This window comes from Triturus cristatus, chromosome 4_2 (assembly GCF_964204655.1).
Source record: "Triturus cristatus chromosome 4_2, aTriCri1.1, whole genome shotgun sequence".
Classification (NCBI taxonomy): Eukaryota; Metazoa; Chordata; class Amphibia; order Caudata; family Salamandridae; genus Triturus; species Triturus cristatus.
Window position 1 is genome coordinate 438,668,726 of NC_140586.1, and position 24,290 is coordinate 438,693,015.

A 24,290-nucleotide genomic window follows, 5' to 3' on the forward strand; every position below is an offset into this window, starting at 1 on the left:
CGGAGGGCTTTCCTAGCGAATTGTGCTCCATGAGTCAGAGCGACCGATTCCAATGCACCCATATGGTGATGGACTCGGTTTGCTCTGACTCATATTGAACTCAATGGGAGCCTTTACACCGAACGCGTACACAGGCGCCCATAGCAAAAAGGGGTTGGCACCCCATGGTACCAATCACACTGTGAATGCATGGAAAGGGGGGACTCCCACGGGATCGATTCGGAGGGCCCCGGGTGAAGGGGGCCTGCTACAGCCCCCCGAAGTCCAATGCCCACAGCCGATTCGTCTTGCTGAGATTGAGTCTACACTGCTCTCCGAATCATGCATCGTACTCGCTCGTCTGGAAGCTGACTCCATTGCGCGGCAAGATTCGGCTGCAAACGATTTGGACTGACAGGATCGGGTTCGGAAATGATTCGGTCTACGCGGACTAGATCTTCGCATCGTACTTGGTTGTTTGGAACGGGGTAAGATTTGGTCGGAAACATAGGCTCCAAATTAGATTTGGTCATTCCGGAACCCGTCTGGAGGCCTTCCTAACAAGATCATATTCGCCCCCTAAATATTTAACTAATATAGTAAGTAACATAAACAATAATTAAACAAAAAAATAGTCATATACATTTAAAATATATACTAAAAACATGACAATAATAAAAGAAACGATATTTTAAACAACTATATTTTTACAAGCGATATTAATGACTTCTATATTTTTTAAATCGATATTACTTACCTTCAAATAGATATTCATGACAATTATATTCTTGCACTCGATATTTCCATTGCACGATACTTCTCACTCTATATTAATGTAGTTTGAATATTTTGTATAGATACTCTGTCTCATTACCTGCAGACATGCCAAAACAGCAATAATAGAATCTGTAAAATTGGGGGATCGTAAGGAGATCTCTAACAGCAGAAAAGCCTATGAAGTACAACTCTTAAAGGCGTAATGGAGGTGGGAGCTAGAGCAATGGGAGAAACTTACTGAATCCCTGTACAATAGGAATAGCAAGGCATTTTGGGAACTCATAGCCTTTGGGAACTGTACTATAGAAAATCATCTTGATACAGTGGTTCAACCTGCTGTTTGGAAAGCCCATTTCACTGAGCAATACAAGACGTGGCCAAACAATTATGCTCAACATCCTGAGGGCAGATTTGTAGTCCAGACAGGGCAGAAAGGCCAGGACAGTGGCTAGAGTAACAACAACACTTGGGATGGCGGAAACGTCACAGGCACTGTACCTATTAAAACAGGAGAAGGCACCTGGTCCCGATGGCATTCCAGGAGACCTATATCTGTTTCACCCTGAGATATGGATATCCTCTTGGAATGGCCTCAGTAACGCCATCCTGAAAGGTGAGGATATCTCCCTCCTGGCATGGAGCAAATATTGTTCTTATTTACAAGAAGGGCAGGAGGGATGTTGCATCCAACTAGAGATCCATTTGTTTGATTGACATCAGCCAAAAAATATTTGCCAGCCAGATTTTAATTGGACTCCAAAGGTGGATAACAGAACATCATATCCTAGTTCATAGCAAGCAGGGTTTATGGCAAAGGTTAGTATATTGTACCAGGTACTGCGCTTCAGGATGCTAGGCTGGAAGTATGTGGAAGTATGTCATCCTGAAGCGGGATTATCTTTATGTTGCCTTTATAGATCTGAGGGCGGCATTTGACCTGGTTCCTAGGGAAATTGTGTTGGAGTCAAATGTCATCCTGGAGGACCTCTTTGGAATTCTGAAAATCTTACACTTGGGATCATATGCCCAGGTCAGGTGGAATGCGGGTGGGGATCTCACATCTAGGATAAATATCAAGTGTCAGGCAAGGGTGCATGCTGGCCCCATACGCTTTTTAGCTTATATATAAAGAGAGCAGTAGAATGGCTAGCAAAATGTAAACATGATGCACCAACATCTGTGGCCATAACTGTCCCTCTTTCAATGTTTGCTGATATGTTTTAATATCCCGAACATCATGTAGATTGCAGTCGCAGTTAGACCATTGTGCATGCTTTTTGCTGTGCAAGGGGCCTTGTGATAAATTCGGCAAAGTCAAAATTCATGGCACTGAATTCCCATTGCTCCTTTAGAGGTAAACTGAGGAGAGAGGAGACACCCTTGGAGCAAGTAAAGTGCTTTAACTATTTGGGTGTAAGACTGTCTGACAATAAATATTGGGCACCACAGTTAAGGAAAAGTAGAATTATTTTGCTCCAAAGGGCGATGGCCATAGTAAAGAAATACATGGCTACCGCCAGTGGAGCAGTTACTCCAGCTCTGGAGGTATACAGAGTCACAGCCTTGTCAGTGGCAGCTTGAGGCCCAGAGCTTTAGTGGATGGACTGATGTGTCTATGCTCAGTGTAGCTGAAAATCAATTCATTAAGGCCCTTTTTAACCTCCCAGTAAGCACGCCTCTTACACCACTTTAATTTGACCTAGCACTAAAAGTGATTCCACTAAAACATTTAACATATTGGGTGCGCATTTGGACTACTCCGGAACTTGAGATTTACAGAAAAGCTCTGGAGGTGATTGTCAGTTTGGACAATAGAGTTCATACCCCATGGTTAAGGAGGATAAAAGCACTGTATGAACTTGTTTAGAAGGAGGAAGTATGACTCACTCCTGACAAAATGACAAACTATGTTACTATAAAACTGAAACAAGCTTACTGAGAAACTATGTTGGAACATATTTGGAAAGATCAAAAAGAGGGCAGTATAACCAAGAAGTTTTGAGCCATAAAAGTGACCCAAGTTTTGAGTCTGGATAGAATATGCCCAGTTCAGGCTACAACTCTGTACATAAAGCTTAGAATTGACACTTTGCCATTAACTTCCTTTACTTCTGCATGGGACAAACATTGATCCTCAACCCCAATTGTCCTTTTTGTTTGTAGTTAGAGGAACATGTGGACCTTTTTTTGTTCTTTTATCCTAGGTATGTCTTGCCCCACAAGAAATGGATCATCCCAGTGTGCAAGTTGCTGAGTATTGTCCGCTATTGGGAAGCATCCAGGATCTTTAGATGTGACACAAAAGACCTAATTGTGTTCAGCGTGTCTAAAGTTTTATTATGTACATGAAGAATTATTACTAACAAGCTAACTGTGATGGTTTAGTGGAATGTTCATATCTTGTATTACACATTATTCATTTATAAGATGTATGTGCACTTTAAATGTTGTTGTAGACAGAAAATCTTTTTCAATGGACAATCGAGGGGTGTAAGTATCTTCACTAGACTCAATACTGAATCGGCTTTAAGTTTTACGTGCTCTAACATGATGTTTATGATGGGTTTTAATATTTTTAGGCCTATTCATTGTATTATTGTTATTCACTTATTTTTAATGAGGTATCAAAATGATTGTTTTGTGTTTATGAACTTTTATGGTTGCCAAAATCGAAACAAAGTATTGAATTAAAGTATTGAATTAAGAGAAATATTTATCTGATACAGACTTCTAGCTGCAGATGTTTTACCTTAGAATATTCCCCAGGCATCAGAATGGCTCAGCAAACTTTTGGTGAGCAGTACCCCTGGTGCGCCAGTAGGTGGCATCATTCGGCTCCATGAGACGTCATCAACATCGTCAGCAGCAGAAATTGCATGCTCTGTGCCTATATACGCACCACCCTAGCACGCTAATGTCAGTTTTTTCTTTCTGCACCAGTTAGCGCAGATCCGAAGAAGGGCTAATCTTAGTCACTTTTTGACTGACCTTTATCTACCTTTGATCACAGATGTTTTGAGACTTTGGGGCTGATTACAATGGCAGGTGGATCGATCCGCCCGCCATCGTAACCTGATATACCCATCGCTAGATTACAATGGTGGTGGGTAACGCGGCGGATGGAAAGTCCGTCCGCCGCTTTTCTGCCGGTCGGCGGACTTGGGCCACTAATATGGTGGCCAGCCAGATTAGGATGCTGGGATGGAAAGGCTGGCGGTGATTTGCTTTGGGGGCCCGTTGCGGCCCCTCGGAGGGGGGTGGGGGGGTGCACGTACCCTCCTCCATTTCCATGAACAAGGTGGCATGCACCGCGCGGTGCCTGCCACGTTGTGCATGGAAATGCACAACATGGCAATTAGGCATTGCAGCGAGTGCTGCCAGAAGCTGTACCCACCGCAATGTTAAACTGCAGAATGCGACCGCCAGGGTGGCGGTCGCATCTTAATTCGTGGTGCAGGACCGCCGCATGTCTGGGACCCGGTTCCAACACCGCAGGGATAAGTCCGCCCGCCATCCTAATCACCACCTTTGTCTCCTTGTGCGCAGGATATCCACCAGAAAGGTATTTTTTATACGTTGCGGTGCCTGTCACCGACAGATGTTAATGACAGAGCCACATTTGGTTTGTCTCTGGTGTCTTGAGTGAGACCATAATGCCAAGACATGTGAGGACTGCTGCCGCATGCCCCTTAAGATGCTGAGGGAGAGCTCCCTCAAGCTCCTCATTGCCCGACGCCAATCAACTTTGCAATGTTCCAGGTCTCGGTATCAAGGAAGGCCCTAGTTCATTTTTGAAATCGTACTCAGCAATCGTCATCCCACACCATGTCGTCTGGAAAGTTGGGTAAGTCTCACAAAAAGAAATAGAAGTTGAAAAGTTCTTCTTCACTGCGCAAGTCTTTCGATGAGTCGCGGGCAGTAAGCACGTGAGACTTAGCTCTGCAGTGGAGCCTGTGCCTGGGTTATCTCCGTACCTCTCTAAATTTCTGGTAGCCAGAGCAACCCCCGCCCAACTTAAAGAATTGTACAGGGCCATGCACCTCACCCTTGGGCCCTACAGGTCTGGCAGATGCACCTGCTAGCCTAGCGCTGGCAGGTTTACTCTCGGCACAAGTCAGACACAGGTCGAGCGACCTTAACCTTCCAGGGTGCCCCCCGCTCCAGTGCTGATGTCCCCGGCACCACAGACACCCCATCATAATTTCCGACTCTGATACGGAGCCGGTGGCATCCCTGATTTCCGGCACCGACTGGGGCAGACTCCCCATATCGTTGCCATTGCCTTATTCCTGTGACAAGCCTGAAGTGGGTGATGATTGGGAGGAGTCTGTGGACCCTTATTGTTGTCAGACATTAGAAGATCCCGAGGACAACTAATATGAAGATCTGTTGAATCCCCGTAGACAGGACACCTCTCTAGATACTGGCTTGTTCTTTTCCCCTACCATGGCTACAGAGGAGGGTGCTTTATTTCCAGTGGTGCTGCAGAGAGCAACTGAGGTTCTGGACTTTATGCTACCCACAGTGGCAGTCAAGACAAATGTCTTGACAGAGGTGCTTCAGCTGGGAGTTGCCCCCACTGACCCATTATTCCCATTCAAGGAAACCTTTTCCAATGTCCTACTCAGGGCCTGGTCCAAGCCCTGCATAGGGGCTCCTGTGCATAGAACAATTGCCCAAGGCCATGGCCCTACCCCAAGGGACCCCAGTTTCCTCACCCAGGACCCCACCCTGGAGAGCTTGGTGGTCCAGACCTCAACCTCCAAGTTCAAACCCGGCACATTCCCTACCACTCCATCAGATAGGGAATCCAAAAGGCTAGATACTTTTGGAAAGAGGATGTTCTCTTCTGCCTGCCTGCTCGGCGGTCGGTGACACTGTATGCCTCTTGGGCTGATACTATCTTATGATCTGGGACTCTGTGATGCAAGTGCTGCCCAGGGTATGGAGGAGTTTCAAGCCATACTCTCTCAAGCAATTACTGACTGGAAGGATGCAGCCAAGTTCATCATAGGATGTGGGCTAGATACAACAGAGTCATTGGGCAAAGCAATTTCATAGTCAGTGGCCCTTAGGCACTGGTTGAGAACCACTGGCTTTTTGGGAGATGTCCAAGCTTCCCTCATTGACATGCTCTTTGATAGATATCATTTGTTCAGAGAGAAGGTGGACTCAGTGTTTTAGCACTTTAAGGACAGCAGGACTACGCCCACGTCCGTGGGCCTTTCCATTTCTCCTTGCCAGACTGCCTTCCACCCCGTGTGTGGTCACAGAAGGCGCTTTCAACCTCATCTCTACACACCCAGCCACCATGGCCAGCAAATGGTACACTTTTTGTGCCTGAGGACGTGGTTCCCACGGACAACGAGCAACAGGTAAGCAGCATCCAGGCCATTCCACCACCTACCTGGCAGCCACAGCTGCCTAACCCCTTTCGTTTGCCCTCCGACCATCATGGGCTTACAGGGGGAGGCAGGATACACCATCACCTGCACCACTGGCGGTTAGTAACATCTGACAGTTGGATTTTTCAGCTCGTTCAAAGTGGCTACTCCCTCCCATTCTTTACCACCTCACCCACCCATTTCACCTAATAATGATAAGCTGACAGAGGACCACCTCTCCATGCTCCATCAGGAATTGTTAGCTCTCTTGGCCAAGAGAGCTATTGAGAATGAGCCGGCATCAGAAGTAGGTCATGGTTGCTATTCCCACTACTTTCTGGTGCCCAGGAAGAACAGAGGCTGTTGTCCTATTCTAGACCTGCACCTTCTCAATCTCCTCCTGAAAAAAACAGAAATTCAAGATGCTCATGCAATTCCTGTCTGTCCTAGACCTAGGAGAATGTACAGTATCGCTGAACTTGCAGGGAGCATAATTTCACATCCCTGTCCTGCCTGCCCACAGGGTTTACTTGCAATTCACTTTCAGCCAAGAGCACTTTCAGTTTGCTGTGCTCCCTTTTGGCCTTACCAGGGGCACTTGGGTGTTCATTAAAGTGATGGCAGTGATCGCAGTTTATCTCCGGAGGTTAGGGATTGCAGTCTTCCCCTGCCTCAGCAATTGGTTGTTATAGGCGGGCTCGCCACAGGCAGTCGTCTCCCACCTCCAGACTATGGCGAACCTGCTACATTCACTTGGGTTCGTTATCAACGTGCTAAATCATACCTGGCTCGCTCGCAGACACTCAATTTCATTGGAGCTGTTCTGGAAAAGGTGGAGCTTTGGGATTATCCTCCCATGTGGTGAGGCCAGGATATTCAGGCCATGATACCAATGTTTCAGCCTCTAGCCTGGATTTTGGTGAGAATGAAAATGACACTGCTGGGCCTCATGGCCTCCTGCATCCGGCTAGTGACACATGCCCATTGGGTTCTGAAGTGTGACCCGATGTTCCAGTGGGTGCAGCATCAGAGGAATCTCTCCAACATGGACCAGATCTCGGAAGGAACTGCAAACGACCTGCAGTGTGGCTATCCAACCACGATTGGGTCAGTGGCAGACCCATATCCCTTCTCCAACTAGAGCTGACTCTAGTGACAGATGAGTCACTCCTGGGTTGGCCATCTGAAAGAGGTAGAGATCAGAGGACTCTGGGCTCCGGCGGAATACGAGCTCCACATAAATCTATTGGTGCTTTGGACCAATCTGATTTGTGTTGAATGCCTTTCTTCCTTATATCAGAAGAAGGCTGGTACACTGCCATGTGGTATTGCAACAATAGAGCGGTGTGGGGTCATGGCCCCTTTTCCAAGAGGCTTTCCATCTCTGCACTTGGCTGGAACACCAGGTCATAACCCTAGTGGTTCAACTCCTGGAGGGCTCTATGGTCGCCAGTGAGGACAAACTCAGCCGTCGATGCCTAGCTGCTTTCGAATGGCGTCTCCAACCAGTGGTGGCACAAGGTCTCTTTCAAGATTGGGGAGAGCCTTGGTTAGATCTGTTCGCCTCTGCCAACAATGCACTATGTCAGCAGTTTTGTGCCCTGGAGTGTCCAAGGCTGCTCTCACTCAGAGATGCTTTTCATCTTGAGTGGAGTTCCGGCCTCCTTTAAGCCTTTACCCCAGTACCACTGTTGCTCAGACATCTCATGAAGATCAGGAACGACAGGGCCCAAGTCATTCTTGTGGCTCTAAATTGGGCATGCAGAGTCTGCTATGATCTGTTGACCTTGAGCACTGGTCCTCCGATCAAGCTGACTCTTCTGGAGCATCTTCTATTGCAGTAGCAGGGCAGGGTTTTGCACCCAAAACTGAAAACACTTTGCCTTCTTGCTTGGAGATTGAGCACCAACAGTTGGCAGCTTTGCTATACTGGCAGCCAAGATGGTATATGCCTGCCATTGGAGTAAGGTTGTGTCATGGTGTACAGAAAAAACACGTCAACCCTCTATCTACACTCCTTTCCCAGGTTCATTTGTTCATTCTTACCTTAGTCCAGCAGTGCTCTGCTTTGGACACTATGAAAGGTTATCTTTCTGCCGTCTTAGCCTTCAGTGTTTGCCAGATCAGCCACCCCTTTTCAAATCCCCTATTGTACATAGGTTCCTGAAAGGACTCCAGCATATGTTCCCACAAACACCTTTCATTATGCCACAGTATGACCTCAACCTTGTTCTCACATTTCTGATGTGTGCTCTCTTTAAGACCCTGCACAACTGTCCACTCAGGCTTCTCACCATCAAAATGGCCTTCCTAGTGGCTATAATATCTGCCCAAAGAGTCAGTGAGTTACAGGCACTGTCTGCACTTCTTCCGTACCTTAACATCCAAACAAGCTGCTCCTTCGGACTAGAGCATTCTTTTTACAGAGGGTGGTAACTTCCTTTCAAATACGCCAATCACTCATCCTAAATTTTAAGCTCTTCCTCACCCCTTTAAAAAAAGAGGAGAGACTCCATCAGCTGGACCCAAAAAGAGAATTGCAGTTCTTCCTTGACCGCACAAAAGAGTTCCTGGTGATCAATCAACTCTTTTTGGGGTATTTTGAAGCAAAGAAAGGGGAGGCGTTGCAGAAAGGACCAGCTCATGATGGATAATGCTTTGCATCAAGATCTGCTACGCATTGGCCAAAAAGCAACCTCCTGAAGGCTTGAATGGTCATTCAACCAGAGACAAGGCAGAGTTTTTGTCCTGGATATCTGTCAGGCAGCAGCGTAGGCTTCCCTGCACATGTTTATGAAGCACTACTGCCTGGACAGTAAGGTCCAGCCTGATGGTCAGTTTGCCCATTCGGTCCTACAAGACTTCTTACTTCAATCGTACCGCAGCCCACACCTCCGGGGAAGTATTGCTTGGGTATTTATTCTAAGGTAAGGAATCTGTGGCTAACAGTCTTAATCAGATGAACAAGTTACTTATCTTTTGTAATGCCTTATCTAGTAGAGACTCTAGCTAGCTGCAGAATCCTCACCTCTCCATCCATCCCCTCCGCTGTGCAAATGGATTTTAGAGTAAAGGGTTGTCCCTCCTTTTTAAGAGCCCTTAAGTGCCTCGGGACTCTGCTCTTCTGTCATGGAAGTGGCAAAAAGAAACTGACATCAGCACACTCGGGTGGCAATTATATAGGCACCGCGCACATCACTTTCGAGGCGGATGCCAACACATGGAGTTGAACGATGCCACCTACTTGCTTTCATGGGTACTGCTCACCAAATGTTTCCAGATCGGGTCTGACACCTGGGGAATATTCTAAAGTAAGGAATCTGTAGCTAGATAGATCCTTTACCAGATAAGGCATTACTGAAAGTAAGTAACCTCTTTTACTGAAACCTAAAGGCTGATCAATATGTTCATTGGACATTAACAAGCATTGGCAACAACAATAGACTTGACCTGCCATTGCTTGTTTTTTTATGATATTGTATATCTTTATTACAAAAGCAATTAACAAAATGACGACCCACCTATGCACAAGTGTATGAAATCACAGATGGCCATCCTTGATTGTATTTGTAATACCGTTTTGCCTAAAAATTCTAAAAATTCAAGTATGACCTCCTGTGTATGCATGTGTGAGCACAAGTACAGGTGGACATCTTTGAATGGTTTTGTGATATACTTTTACCAAAACATTCAACCTTGTCTGCTTTTGAATGTGCATTCATCTTCCATTGGATTAGAAGCTCATTTCGAGAGGGTCAACCATCTTTGGATAAGTTGGAAGCTCATTTGCAATGATGGCCCCCCATACATGTGCATGTGTGCATGCACATTCACAAGTGGCTATCTCTGAATGGGTGGGAAACCGTCTCAACAATACGGCAGCCACAAGCAGTGCGCTTTCAGAATGTGAAACATTTCAAGCTGCAGAGACACCCTTTAGCAGTTACTGAAAAGATGCTGAGCCTTCGCAAAGTGAAAGAAAAGGTCAAAAAAAATAAAAAATCCAACAGATTCATTTAAAAGCATACAATGGCCTCACATCCATGGCCCTAAAGGGAACTACTTTCAGTGTGGGTGAACATATTGTGCTTCAGTAGAACGCCCTAACACACACTAAAAGGAATCAATGGCTGAAGACGGCTGACACCCTCCCGGCCTCATGTTGTATGCTGTGGTGGACAGAATCAAATGTGAATGACACTCAGCAGACCAATGACTGAAGAGGGCTGGCTGTAAACCCAAATAAGTAAGTATATTGTTTATTATATATATGGAACCCTTTTCATCCATGGTTCTGCTTTAGTAGTGATCACATTTTGCAGTGTCATTATATGTATAAATGTGTGTGTGTACAGGAATATACACATATATATGTACATATGTACCTAAATAGTTATACTGTTCTGCATGGCTAATGAACTTACACATGAAATCAGTGATGAAATCTCAAATGACGTAAATGATGACATCACTGACAACAACATCAAGAGGGTACCATTACTCTGCTTTGACTGCGTGCAGTGGTGGTTGGCCTCATAAGCAGTGCATGACAGTGCACTACCTAACCATAACTGGTGAATTTCAGTGTATTTTAAGAATCTGTTTTCCTACTTTAACTGCATATTAACTGTGGTGTTTTTCGAGAAATTTTGAGTTTTTTAAAAACATACGTTAGGTTCTTCTAACCAAAGCTAGCCTAGAGAGAGTGTGTGTGTGTGTGTCTGTGTGTGCATGCAGGCGCGCGCATGTGTGTGTGTGAAACCTAAAAATAGTATGATGGTATGAGCGGGAATATACAAGCAATCTGAAATGACTCCCTACGGAAAAAAATATCTTTCATTCTCTGGGGAAATGTAATAATAAAAAAAGAGTTTGCTTTAGTGATATGGCAAAGTATCTAAAATAAATCTATTATAAATTTCAGAAGTACATTACTTTTGATTTTGCAAAGAAAGGGTGACGACTTTCAAATATAAATATTTGCTGAAGGAAAAACTCTTCGAAGAGATGGGTCTGCTGTTTCAGGTTTTGATTGGATTACCCAGCTTTTGAAGGAGAAGAGCACTCCATACCTGTGAAATGCACTCATATGAAATGCAAAGAGATGCAGGGGGAGATGCTATGAACAATGATACAGTGGGCCCTACAGGGCATCATCTTAGGAAAGATGCAGTGCATTCCTATGCTTTCAAAACAAAATGCATTTTAAAAGATAAAGAATGTTAAATAGGCCCTACTGGGACGGAAAAATGGCTGCAGGAGTTTCTCTGGTAAATGTATATATATATTTAAAAAAAAGAAAACATTCAAACCATCCATTTCCCTTTTAAGGTCATAACAGTACTTTAGCTTTTGAGTAAGATGCTTGAATTTTTTTTACAGTCCCATTTTCCCTTCCAATTTTCATCCGGAAGTTTTTGTTCCGGACAAGAATATAGACTACCAGTGTATTATTTCTGCCTCTTTTATATTTTATTAATATGTTGTTCTACAGCAGTTGACATGCCTGGCATTCTTTTTTAGCGATTTTATTTGCACAACGGATTAGCCCACATTTCTTTCAGAACTGATTAGTCACTATATCTGTAGATAAAAGAATCTCACACTCTTAGAGAAATCTATCCTATGCTTTTTCTTTAGAAAGGAAAAATCATTTAATTCATACACAACTAAATACTATGCACAACATTACAAATATTTACTAGCTATCTTGTAGTATTGGGAACTGGAATCCTGATGAAAAGGGCCTTAGAGAGCATCTAGGGTAGACAACCGGTACCCTAAAGATTCAAACATTCAACAAAGGAGGAAACTAACCCCATAAACCAAATCTATTTCAGTTATGTGCAGCGCACCATGTGACAATTTGCCCACAACTTGCTGTAATCTTAAAGACAAGCAATACATCCATAGAGATTATAGCAACAATGTGGTTTTTCACAATGAAAACGGGCAGGCCCATGGACTTTGTCTGAACATTCACAATTTTAAAAGGAAGGCTGACTGTCTTTTTCAATTATATCCACAGCAGTATTTTAGTGGCTTGTATGCCAGGTTGAACAAGAACTACAAATAGTGGACTGAGCCTGTCTGCATCCAAGGAGATTCTGACTACAGGATCACCTCCCTGCCCCCTGCACAACAACCTATGTTTAAGGTCCCAAGGTCTTTTACTAGCTGTTGCATCTATGTTCTGACTGGCTCCTGGGGCTAGCGCTTCTATTGGATTTAGGGCTTAGAGTTCTGACTGGCTGATATTTCTAGGGTTCTGATTAGTTCCTAGGCCTTAGGTTTCTATTGAACTTAGGGCTTAGGGATAGAGTTCTGATTGGCAGATAGATCTAGGGTTCTGATTGGTTCCTAGGGCTTGACTTTCCATTGGACTTAGGGCTTACGGTTTAAGCTCTGATTGGCCAATAGGGCTAAGGTACTGATTGGTTCATAGGACTAGGGTTTCTATTTGACCAAGGGCTTAGGGTTTGGCTCGTGAATAGCTGATAGGGCTAGGGCTAGGATTGGTTGAAGGGGCTAGGTCTCCCATTGGCCCTAGGGCTTACTGCTAGGTTTCTCACTGGTTAGGACTCCCATTGGCCGAAAGTCATGTGACCTAGTGTTATTTAACCTTAGGGATCAGCGCGTCTAAGCCTGGGCGTTAAGGCTAAGGGCAATTGCCTGTTTGGGCCTATTTGGGTTAGGTCAGGACAAGGACCAGAAATGCTGCCATTTTTAACCATTTACCAAGCATCACATTATATCCAACAAACCCTAGCCACACTTCAATGTCTCAAGAACCACTACAAAACTCCAGAAAGCACATATATATACCCTTCCACTACAGCTGCCACAAGATGGCACCTTCACTCTCACACAAAACACCACTCTGTCCTCTACCACTATCGAATCCACACCTTACCAACACAACACAAAACCATACTATATTTAACCTTAATCCCTCCAAACACACCCTTCCTGTTCATACAAAACATCAGCCTCTACCTTCTACTTACTCTGAACAGACCCGCTTCCATCAGCAGCAAATCTATACTCAACCCTCTCTCATATCAAGCACCAACACCCTTCTCCTCTTTCTACCAAAAACATCCAACCAAACATTACAGTCCACTCCATCATGCATACTACCTCTCCCTGCTACCAAATCTAACACAAACTCACGTAACCCCTGTCCTTCTTTTCTCACACACCACATCTGCTCTCCTGCAACGTATATTACCATGCCTTTTGCCACTGTACTTCCACTCACCAACAATACTTCACATTCAAATAATTCACAAATATTGACTACATCAATGTCTCATCTCACTACCTCAAAAAACAAAACATAACACACATGCCAATACATTAAAATATCACACACACACAATTTCATACTACATTCTGTCACAAAATAGAAACAAACACCAACTCTCACCACTCTTAGCACAATAGGCTTCCAGGGGTCTTCCTACAACTGTCCAGCTGACCATTTCCAAATGGACCTGCCTGAGCCCTTCTGCTGGCCACTACTGGAGTGAGTCCTGATACCCAAGAAGTAACCCCCAGGTTCTGGACCCTTGGCTGGCATCAATGATAACTCCTCCTAAAGAAAAGGTGAAGTTACAGACGTTTTGGGCTCTTTGGGACTCCAAATTGACCTCTTTACTCCAAGAATCGACTGCCCACGACGACTGCCAACATGGAACTCCAGTGGTACCGTCTCTTTCCTCCAAAAGCATCTGTCTGCGATGACCTGCAAGACAAGGTCCAGTGGCGACCGACTCTTCATGCTGCAGCAATGAACGTCCGTGATGCTCACCCTGTTCCTTGCTCCGACAGCCTTCTCCTTGCTGCACCCGCCAAGGCAAAAGTCACCCTTTGTGCCTGACTTGAGAAGGTAACTCTCCAGCAAATCTAACCTGGTTCCTGTATCTGACCTGCTCTCCATCGTGGTCATCCTGATCGTATGACTTTTCTCTGATCCATTGTGATCAGATAACCTGGAGTGACACTTTGGGCTTCTTGGCTCTATTTTTGCCTAAAAGTTTAAAAACTCATATCTCCAGTTCTACTAATTGAATCTGTTGTCATGCTGATATCATTTCATTAATAAAAGTATACTCTATTTTTCAAAATTTGTTTGGATTTTTGCTTGTGTTGTGCATTCACTTTATTTCTGTGAGTGTGCTGCATAAAAACTATACATATTGCTTCTAAGTTACAACTGACTGATTTTATGCTAAACTACTAAAGGGTTAAGCACATGTTTATTTAGTGACTTTAGTGGTTGAAGCCAAGGATTGTGTTTGTTATTTGAGTGGGGCTTCCACCTGTCTCAACTAGTAACCCAATTTCTTACACTAGCACTAAGTAAAAATAAGAGTATAACGTATGTAAGTGGGAGCCAGAGTAAGTAGAAGTAGGATCATAGGTTGGTTCCTATGGATACGCTTTCTGCACAGTACTGATTTAATTCAAATGTAAGTCTATCTGAATGTTATGAATCTTTTCAAATTAAGTGTGCTGTCTAAATGTTTTTACTGCTCAGCTCAAAGGTGGACTCATTCACTGTATACAGAGCCAAAAGAAACAAGCATTTGCAATGCAATAGGTCTCGCTTTTGCGAGAGTTAGAGCTATTGTAAATGACAATGTATTTTATTTATGTGTGGAGTGGATGCATGTTGCTTGGAGTGGGTTTACGTGATTTGATTTGGAATTGTTAGTTGTGTACTTGTGTGGGGTAGGTTTGTGTGGTGTGTAGTGGAATTATGTGACATGGTGAATAGATAGCGGTGAGAGCTGCACAGAATATATAGAAGGGAAGATAGAGAGGGATAGGTAGTGTGTGCGCGAAGTGGTGCATGAACTCTAGATAGAGCAGCAGAAAGAGTGTGTGAGAAAGAGAAAGAAGTGGAGAGTAGGCCACAGATGCATAAAGAGTGTATGCAGAAGAGACCCTAACAAGCAGGGGAGAGCGTGGGTTTAAGGGATGGAAATGTTCAAAAGGCACAGGAAAGAAATTGTGCTTGAAGATCTGAAGTGAACGAATATGAAAGAAGAGTGCGTGAGAGGACGAGAGAGGTGTAAGAGAGGGACGATATGAAGGGGCACCCAGAGGGTGGGAGGGAGGCGAGAGGTGGACTTTTGCATATTGTGAGGTGGTACCAGACGGTAGCATGTGTGACGGTATAGAGAGGAGATAAGGAGCGTGAGGGAGGGATGATAGGGGGTAGTGAAAGTATGGAGAAAAGAGGGGGGTAGTATCAGTGTGATGAAAGGGGCAGTGGCACATGGGACACAAATATGTATATGTGTTCTCCTGATGACGTTTGTGCATGGTGTACAGTTAGTCTATGCAGAGCGGACTTAAAATCGTAATTTATTAGCAAAATACTTTGAAACAGCTCTTAATTATATAAGCACAGAGGACTTTTTATTAGTAGAAATTTGGTGTCACATTAGTATAAATGCACAGATGATTTGAGACTTTAGGCATATTAAAGCGTATTAAAAAAAATTAATGGTACCTCAGCCACGACAGGTCAGGTTGAATCGGTACAGAGTAGGATGTGCAATGGGTTAAGAGGGAGGGCTGGAGTGAACTCTGGTGAGGAGGGCTGAACAAAAAAGAAAAGTTTAGCACTTCTTTTCAGACAAATGTGCCTTATTGGTGGTGCTGTATGAGAGATCTAAATAAAGTGACAGTCGCAGGAATCTAACAAACACTCTACCACATTCAAATTTACATATGCGCTTCTCACTTGAGAACCTAAATTAGTGGTCAAAGTATCCCGTAACTCCAGCCATCCAAAGAGCATCTAAAAAACACAGGCCTATTTAAGTAACTAGTTAAGGGATTTGGTCGAGCTAATCAACCAATCCAAGCAAGTATGGTGTGGAATTGTGGGAATTGTAGTGCCTCCATTTATTATACACATGACTGAAATCCTGGGACTAATCAACCAATCCTGGCAACCATGGAAAGGAATTCTGGGGTATGTAATGCCTCAATACTTCATATATGTAACTCAGACCAAATGAAAAATAAAATGTGCAAAATATGTGCCTATGTGTGCTGCCTCGGAAGTGGTAAACAATTTGCTTACGTATTGTTAAGTTAAGCCCAGAAACCAAATTAAGTGGTTAAATTGCACGCTTATTGTAGGCAGTGTAACCCACCTTTCGACGCTAACGGGGAAAACTCCTAACCCGTGCACCAAGGTAGGAGCATGTAACATCCAGCAACCATTCGGAGGCATGTAATGCCCATAAAGACAGAAGAACTCAAGTCATGGGCTATCATACCCAACCCTGTCAGCTTATTAATAAAAGTATAGCTGTGACAAGGGAACCACCGACAAGGAAAATGTAAATGCAACGGCTACCACATCAGTCTAAAATTCAAAAGACCGAGCAAAAATCAGGCTCCTTAAGACCTGTCCTTCCCTCGAGCTTATTAAGAGCTATTGGCATTGTAAATATGAAAGCGGGCACCGAGCTAAACATAAATCGAGGTGCCCATGTTGTAATTATGAAAGCGGGCGCAGTGCTAAACATAAAGCGCAGCGCCCGTGTATGTCAAAGCTATGTGCGGCGGCCCATGAAGTGTCTGCTGTGGCTAATCATTACCATGAAATAAAATAAGTAGTCTCCAAAGGAACTGATAAACCCGTACAGCGCAAGTAAACTGTACTTAGTCGGTGCTGCCACGGCAGAAAACGTAAATACCGTATGGTACCACCAACCAATAAGGAGCTAGGACAGAAGAGCAATGCAGGATTGAACCAATCCCAAGCAGCAGAAGGGATTACACTCTGCACAGTGATTACAGCAGGTCTTCCATGCAGCTCATGCGCGCTGCCTAGGCTCGACTGAAAAATTATGTGTTGAAAATGGTACCTCTGTATCTCAGGCACTGTTTTCAGCAATCTGCAGCTGGGCTGAGCCGGGGTAGTCATTTGTACAGACTGACAGATGATGGGCTGTCAATCAGTGGGCTGGACTGGGCTTACTGGGCTGGACTTGTGTGTAACATGGTTGGACTGAAAGTCAATGGGCTGGAATCTGGGTTTCTAGGCTGGGCTGCGAGTGAGAGATTTCACTTGACTAGATTGAAAGCCCTGAACTGGACAAGACGTTACTAGGCCAGAAATGCAGAGGCTATTAGGTTAAAAGTAGCATTCACTGGACTAGGTCAGGAAGTCATGCGACTGAGTTGGCAGTCATGCCTGAACATGAGTCGGTTGGATTGGTCGACATTCCCTGGGCTGAACTGGCATTCATTGTGCTGCACTGGGTGAGTGAAGGGGTCACGTTATTTGCCAATTAGCTGGGGTTGGGCTTATTGGCTAGATCAGGGTATCACAGGGATGGGTTAGGGATCACTAGCCCGAGGCTCTCGGTCCGCCTTAATAAGCAGAATTTTGTACCAAGTAGGTAAAGGACAAATGACTGAAGTTTGTATAAGCGACAAGATGGTTGTCGACCCTTCCTCTCTAGAAAATGAAAATGAATGCATCCCAAGACAACTGATAGCGTATCTGGCACCATATTTGAAAAGCAAATGTGGCAGCAGGGAAGTTGTTAGCTGCTCCCTTTCCTCTTTGGCTTGCACCACCTTGTGGAACATGGAAACCTGGGTTAGTTCACAGATGACCTGGTGCCCTCTTTTCAGCCGTGAGCAGGTCACGCAGAAGTAGCGCTGTACCTTGGGATTTAAGAGGTGCTTCAACACCCCCAGGTAGCATTAAAAAAGGACAAATGGCGATTCAGCAAAAGGGGCCATTAAAGTGTTTTCTTTCTGGCAGAATTTGTTGCATTTACAAAGATAGACTATTAACTGACAAAATGCCCCTTATTATTTTAACATGCATATGTGTTGTTTTCCTTTCTCTGGTGGCAAAATTAGTACATTTTCTAACTTTAAACTTTTGAAAATCTTCAGTAAATCTTATCTCAAGGTTTATAGAGCTGACATCCAGGGGTAGTGATGCCCTAAAAGTTGGGAACACACTCAAACTCACTAATGTGTTACCATTCATAAACTTCTCCACAACATAATCCTATAACCTATTCCTACTTTGGAAATAAAGATGAGGGGCTAGATTACTACTTTTTTTGTGCGGTTGCTAATCGTGAATTCCACAAGCTTCCCGTGGTTGATGCCCAAAACCCTTAATTATTTATACTAACCCCATTTTCGGATTGAGATACGTTTTTCAGAATCGCAGAATGGGTTTTGCGACCCAGACCAAATTGCAGCTTGGAAGGTGTGTGAAAGGGGCATTCCTTCCAAACTGCAAGTTGGTGTGGTATGTGTCAGGGCCCAGATTTACTAAGATTTGATAGATCACAAATCAGCAAGACAGCTAGCTGCGCTGTGTCTAATGGACAGAGCAGGAATGCGTCATAATTACTAACATGTGGCATATTCCTGTTATCTCTGTGCTGATGCACTCTTGGCTGCCAAGCGCTAAGGAAGGTACCCTTGAGCCAAGATGCAAAGGTGCCTGCGTTACAGGCAATGAGGTTTTTGTGCAGAAAGGAACACCCTCTTACACAAAACAATACTCAGATGCATTTCCTCTTTCTATGTGTGCTGCAGGATTCAGCACACATGGAAAGAGAAAGTAACTGGAAGAAATAGAAATATTTCTCCTTGTGACTCCTCACCTGGGAATGCATAGAATTTTGATGCAATCCTAGTTTTGCTAGTCATAGTAAACCTGGGAATTCGTAAAAAACCATGGGTGGATGCATGGGAACACCCATGGAAAGCCACCCTGCTGCAAGGTAACGCAAGGCAGCAACTTGCACTGGCTTGCGTTACTCCAGATTTTCTATGCAACTCAGAGCTACAGACGGTGGCTCTGAGCTACATAGTAAAACTGACGTTAGGGCTTGTGTTGTCTTGTGTCACCTTGTGTGACACAACAGTGATGCAAACCCCGGATAAATATGGGCCCACGTTTGCAATCTCAATTCCAGTTGCAAACCATTGATCAGTTATTGACTGCCAATTTAGGGGTAGTAACTGATTCTCAAAGGGTGGCAGCTTTGAGTGAGGTAGACAGTTATCCTGGGGACCACTGCCTGCTCTCACTGAAGTTTTCAAAGATGGAAAGCTCTAAAAAACAAGCATTTGCAATGCAGTAGGTCTCGCATTTAGTAGAGTTTGAGCTATTGGCATTGTAAATGACAATGCCTTTTATTTATGTGTTGATTTTTAAATCATAAATAAAAGGCATTTAACAATGCCAATAGCTTAAACTCTCGCGAATGCGAGACAGACCAATTGCATTGCAAATGCTTGTTTAGAATATCCATATAACGTACACTTCGAACAGTATCCCACGTAGGTACTTATCTATGACAAGAACACTTTCCAAAAACATAGACTGGTTTTCTTGTCTGCATTTTGTCGCTGAAGCTTTTCCTTGATAGCATGTTGTGGGCGGGGCTTTGGGTGGCAGAGGCAATGGGGGCGCAGGTGTCTTTGTACTCCGCCTTGGCAGCCAACATTCATAATTCGTGGGTGGGGCTGGGGCTGGGATGTCTGAACTCCTGGCTGCCCCTGTCTCTTTAAACTCAGCCTGGGCAACTGACAGCTGGAGCGTGAGGGGAGCTTTTTGTCATATTTAGGTCTGATCTGAGGGAGAGGGGGCTCCAGGGGTGTCATCATGATGGAAGCTCTGCGTTGTATTTACGCCTGATTTGTAGGGGGGGGCGAGGAGGCATTTATCAGACAATCCCAAATGAGGCCCCGGAGGAAGGGGGGGCTATGAGCCTCAAGTGGAAGATATTCGAGGATGGCTGGCTTCAGAGAGCAGGGCGTCTAAAGAGGGCCCCATCCCTTGCTGTTGTTGCTGACCCATTCCCAGGGCTGCTGCATTTCATTCACTGAGAAGACTTTCAGTGGGCGGTGCATCTTTCTGTCAGTGAGGAGGAATAATTGTTATTCCTAAAGCAGTGTACTGGGGTTAATTCCTTCCCTTGGCACGCCGCTTGTCTCTACCGGGGCAGGTCGTGCCCTTGTGGCTTGCATTGCAGAGCGCTGCAGCGGCTGTCGCCTTTCGATCCTCCGGTGGCGGGAGCGCGCACAGCGGGGCCGCGCTCAAACACGCTTGGCGGCGGCGACGCGGTCTCAGCGCGACGGAAGTGTGCACCGTCCCGGCAGTACTACCCTCGCATGGAAGCGCTGACGCTGCAAGGGGACCCCGGGAACCACCGGAGACGTGGGGGTGCCCTTCTGCCACTAGAGCCTCCTCCGAAGAACAGCGCCTGATCCGCCACCGCTGGGCGAGGATTAATTATGGTGTGTGCCATGCAAGCCTTAATTATAATTTCTTATTCAAGTTTTATTATTATGAGTGGTAGTAGTGGAATGGAAAGTGAAAGTGCATGAGGCTGCTGAGGACGGAAGGGGGACAGGAGATGTGCACACCGCGTGGCTGTACGCGCGCGTACACAGGTTCCAATCTGCCAAAAGCCCTGCGCGTGCCCATCTCCTGTCCCACTTCCGAGGCAACTCAGCAACAATAGATCTCGCTGGCGACAGCGCTTTCACGCTAGGCGAGACCTAAAAAAGTACTGTCAGTTATTTTTGGGCTGCTTTAAAAGTAGTTTTGCCTTTTGTAATGCAATCACAGAGATGCAACCTGCCTAATGAATATTAAGGAATGTTTTTCTGTTAGTACAGTGGGGCCCCCCCATTCACTCCAAGGCCAATGAATATCTGTGAGATATGGGAGACTCGGGGTCCCCCTCATCACAATCTGAAGGGAGGGCACATTATTTTTCGTTACGCCACTTTCATTGAATATTTGTATGCAATAATTTGCAATTGTTTCCTTTTGTGAACCAAATTCTTGTATGATGTCGGTTTTACACTGATATTCCTGCTACATAACTGCAACTCTGTCTGATTTCTGTTCGCAACAGAAAATATGTGGCCCTTTCTGTTCCCTTTCCGACAGGACCTCGTGGGAGACCATATTCAGTAAAAGCACAGAGATGTCAAGCCCTCTGCAGCTCCAGTGCTGCCAGCGACTGGTGAAGCTTTGCAAAGACTGCCTCCTGCTGGTTTATAAATATGCAATGGATGCCAGGGGATCGGTGACTGGAGTAAACCCTGATTGGGATGACACAAGGTAGACATCTCTCTAATCTCTAAGATTTGTTCGTAAACAAGTATTTTAATGGTGTCCTGAGGAAACTGCAGGGCTTCAAATGCTAACGCCGAAGGCACTGTTCGAAGTGGATTTGCTTTAGACTGCGTTGATGCTCTGCAGCTGTACCCCATTCTCCTACAAATGACAAATTTAATATTTTTTTCTGTCAGCTATCTTCCTTAAGTCCCTCTCGTCATGTCTTTTGCTTTTCCTTTATTATGTGGCTTACCTTTTCACAGGATTTCCCCAGTACCTTTCTTTCAGCTCAGCACATGTTCATGTAATGGTGCACAGAGGGTTCCATGGCCCTAATGGTCCCAATGCCCTAATGCAAAATAGGAAAATGAGCCGCCCCTTCCTCTTGTTTCAGTAGTAAAGAGCAAGTATATTCGGGCAGCAATAGGCTTAACCGTGGGCCCCAGTGCCACTGCACCTGCTGCACTTATGGTGGCTATGTCCGTGTCTGTGCATGAATGAGTTGTACTCAATCAGCACCCTATGTTAACCCCCCAATGAACAACATGTTGCAAACGTATTTTTTAAAAAAAACGTTTTTATTGCAGATTTAAATATAAAAACAACACCAGACGACAGTACCATTAAAAGATACCAAATATTATGTTCAGAGAGACAGTGCAATTGAGTAAAGAAAGAAAAAAACAGGATGAAGGTGGAGGAGTTCTTTAAATTCATCATACAAATGAGCCCCAGCCTATTCATTGTAGTGTTATACAAAAGAGTGACTACAGTGCATAAGTGAGAAAAGAAAACATCTTCCATACCTATTCTCATCGGTAATCCCCATCCCTCCCCATGAGCCAGTAGGCCTTAGACCACCCATATAGTAAAGTGTGTAAGTGTAGCTCTTTTTATCATCTGATGTTACAGATTACATTCTATAAGTGCATCATACCAGCAAAACTACAAATTCCTGTGTAGAATAAAATACTGTAAAAACCAAAAAGTAACGTGCCAGCCTTTCAAAAAGAGGTAGCCTAAATTTCTCTCCCGGGTAGTCCTGGACCCCATCAAAAGCCAATTGACCTCAATCATAACTACGAAAAAAGTGCATATATGTAGCCCCCTTTATTAGCCAGCATTATTCCAGACTCCGATGTATCGATCCGAGAAAAGGAAATTCATGGGTAGGCCTTAAGGGTCTGGTGTTGCTATTGGGGAACAACCTTTACTATGCGGTTTTCACACCGCAATACAATCACAACGCGGCCGTTACAACGACCGCGTTGTGACCACACAGAGCCATTACAATGCAAGTCGTTACAATGACTTGCGCTAGATGGCGCTCTAGACTAAGGAATAGTATTATTTACTATTCCAACACCTTCCCTAGTGTTGCACACACTGGACTTGGAATAGTAAATCATACTATTCCTAAGTCCAGAGCGCCATCTAGTACAAGTCGTTGTAACGACTTGCGTTGTAATGGAACTGCATGGTCACAACGCGGTCGTTGTAACAACCACGTTGTGATTGTATTGTGGTGTAATAACCGTGTTGTAAAAGTATATATTTGTTGCTGTTCAGCCAATGGTAGGGTCCTAAGACTGGCTGTGGCCCCATTCTAAAAGACAATGGGTAATGGATACTGCACACCGTTAGTCTCCAACAAAGATTTAATCAAAGTATTAATTAAAATTTGAAACACTGTGGTGGCATGCACCGAGGTATCACCCTCTAAACCTGGGTGTATAAATACTGAATACTGTTGCACTTGCCGGCTGGCAAGTGTCCCTCGGAGTGCACTGCCTCAAATCTAAAAATTGTAAAAGAGGCACCCAAACCAGTTTCCCGTTCATGCTAGCCTTTTTGCCTGTTCATGAGTACAGATATGTTTCTAGATATGTTTCTAGATTATACATTGTTAGTAGGTGCGCCAGCCATTGATGGAAAATCGGGGGTTACTATCGAGCCAGGCTGATGCAATACAAAGACGGAGCACGGCCATGGCAACAAAGATGAACACCTGAAAGTGCCCCGGTACCATATCACAATGTACACCCAGCAAAATAAGTTGGAGGGTTAAAGTGATTTTAGTTCTTACCTGATATAAAAAAAATACTGATCTCATTCCTAAACGGCTCTGCTGGAATCAGCCCCTAGCTTCCATTCCCAACAATAAACCAAAGAGGGGTCGGATTTCACTCGCACACCGATCTGGCCCCTGTTCCACAAACAGAGAGCCCATATACTGAAGAGCTGCTGCCCAGTAGTAAATCTTAAAATCTAGGACGGCCCAGTACCCTCTTTCTATAGACAGAGTTAAATATTTAGGAGCCCTACTGCTTTTGGCATATGCCCAGATGAATCCTGTTACCATATCATTAATGGCTTTGAACCAGTGGTTCTTGAACTCCAGTGGGATAGCCCAAAAAAGAGAGAAGATCTTAGATAAAAATACCATCTTCACAACATTACTGTGACCGACTATAAAGAGATGTAGGATGTCCATCCCGTGTAAATCCCTTCTTGCTTTCTCGATGACAGGGGCCTGATTAGTTTCTACTATCTTGCTCACCTTGGCCACCATATTGACCCCCAGATACATTGCTTTCTCAACTACATGATTATCCCTGAGCTGTGTGTACCTGTTGTGGACTGTTTGGGTTTTATTCTGATTTTGCAGATAACCAGAGAACCTCCTAAAGGCTTGAGCCTCCTTCTCAATTTCTCTAAGTGTGGTTCCTGGGTAGGGCATGACTATAGCAATGTCATAGGCATAGGCGAGAGCTTTAGCATCCCAACCATGGAATCGCATAAGTGCTATCAAGGGGTTATTATTGAGCTTCCAAATTAGGGGATTGATGTTAAGTGCAAATAGCAGGGACAACGGTCTGCTACCCCATTGAATTTGAATGTCCCCTGATTAGCACTCCCATGAGCTGAAGTCTAGCAGTAGGCCTATGATAGACTGCTCTCACTGTATTGATATACCTGGACCCTATTCGAACTGTGCCATGACTGTC

General features: G+C 44.6%; 1 protein-coding gene across 1 annotated transcript in view; it reads left to right on the top strand.

The window, feature by feature from the left end:
* Window positions 1-24,290, top strand: part of TTLL7 (tubulin tyrosine ligase like 7) — a 925,222-nt gene that overhangs the window by 875,378 nt on the left and 25,554 nt on the right. Inside the window, exon 22 of the mRNA XM_085600119.1 lies at window positions 21,112-21,285. Within this exon, the coding sequence (XP_085456245.1) occupies window positions 21,112-21,285 (174 nt within the window). The remainder of the gene's footprint in view (window positions 1-21,111; window positions 21,286-24,290) is intronic.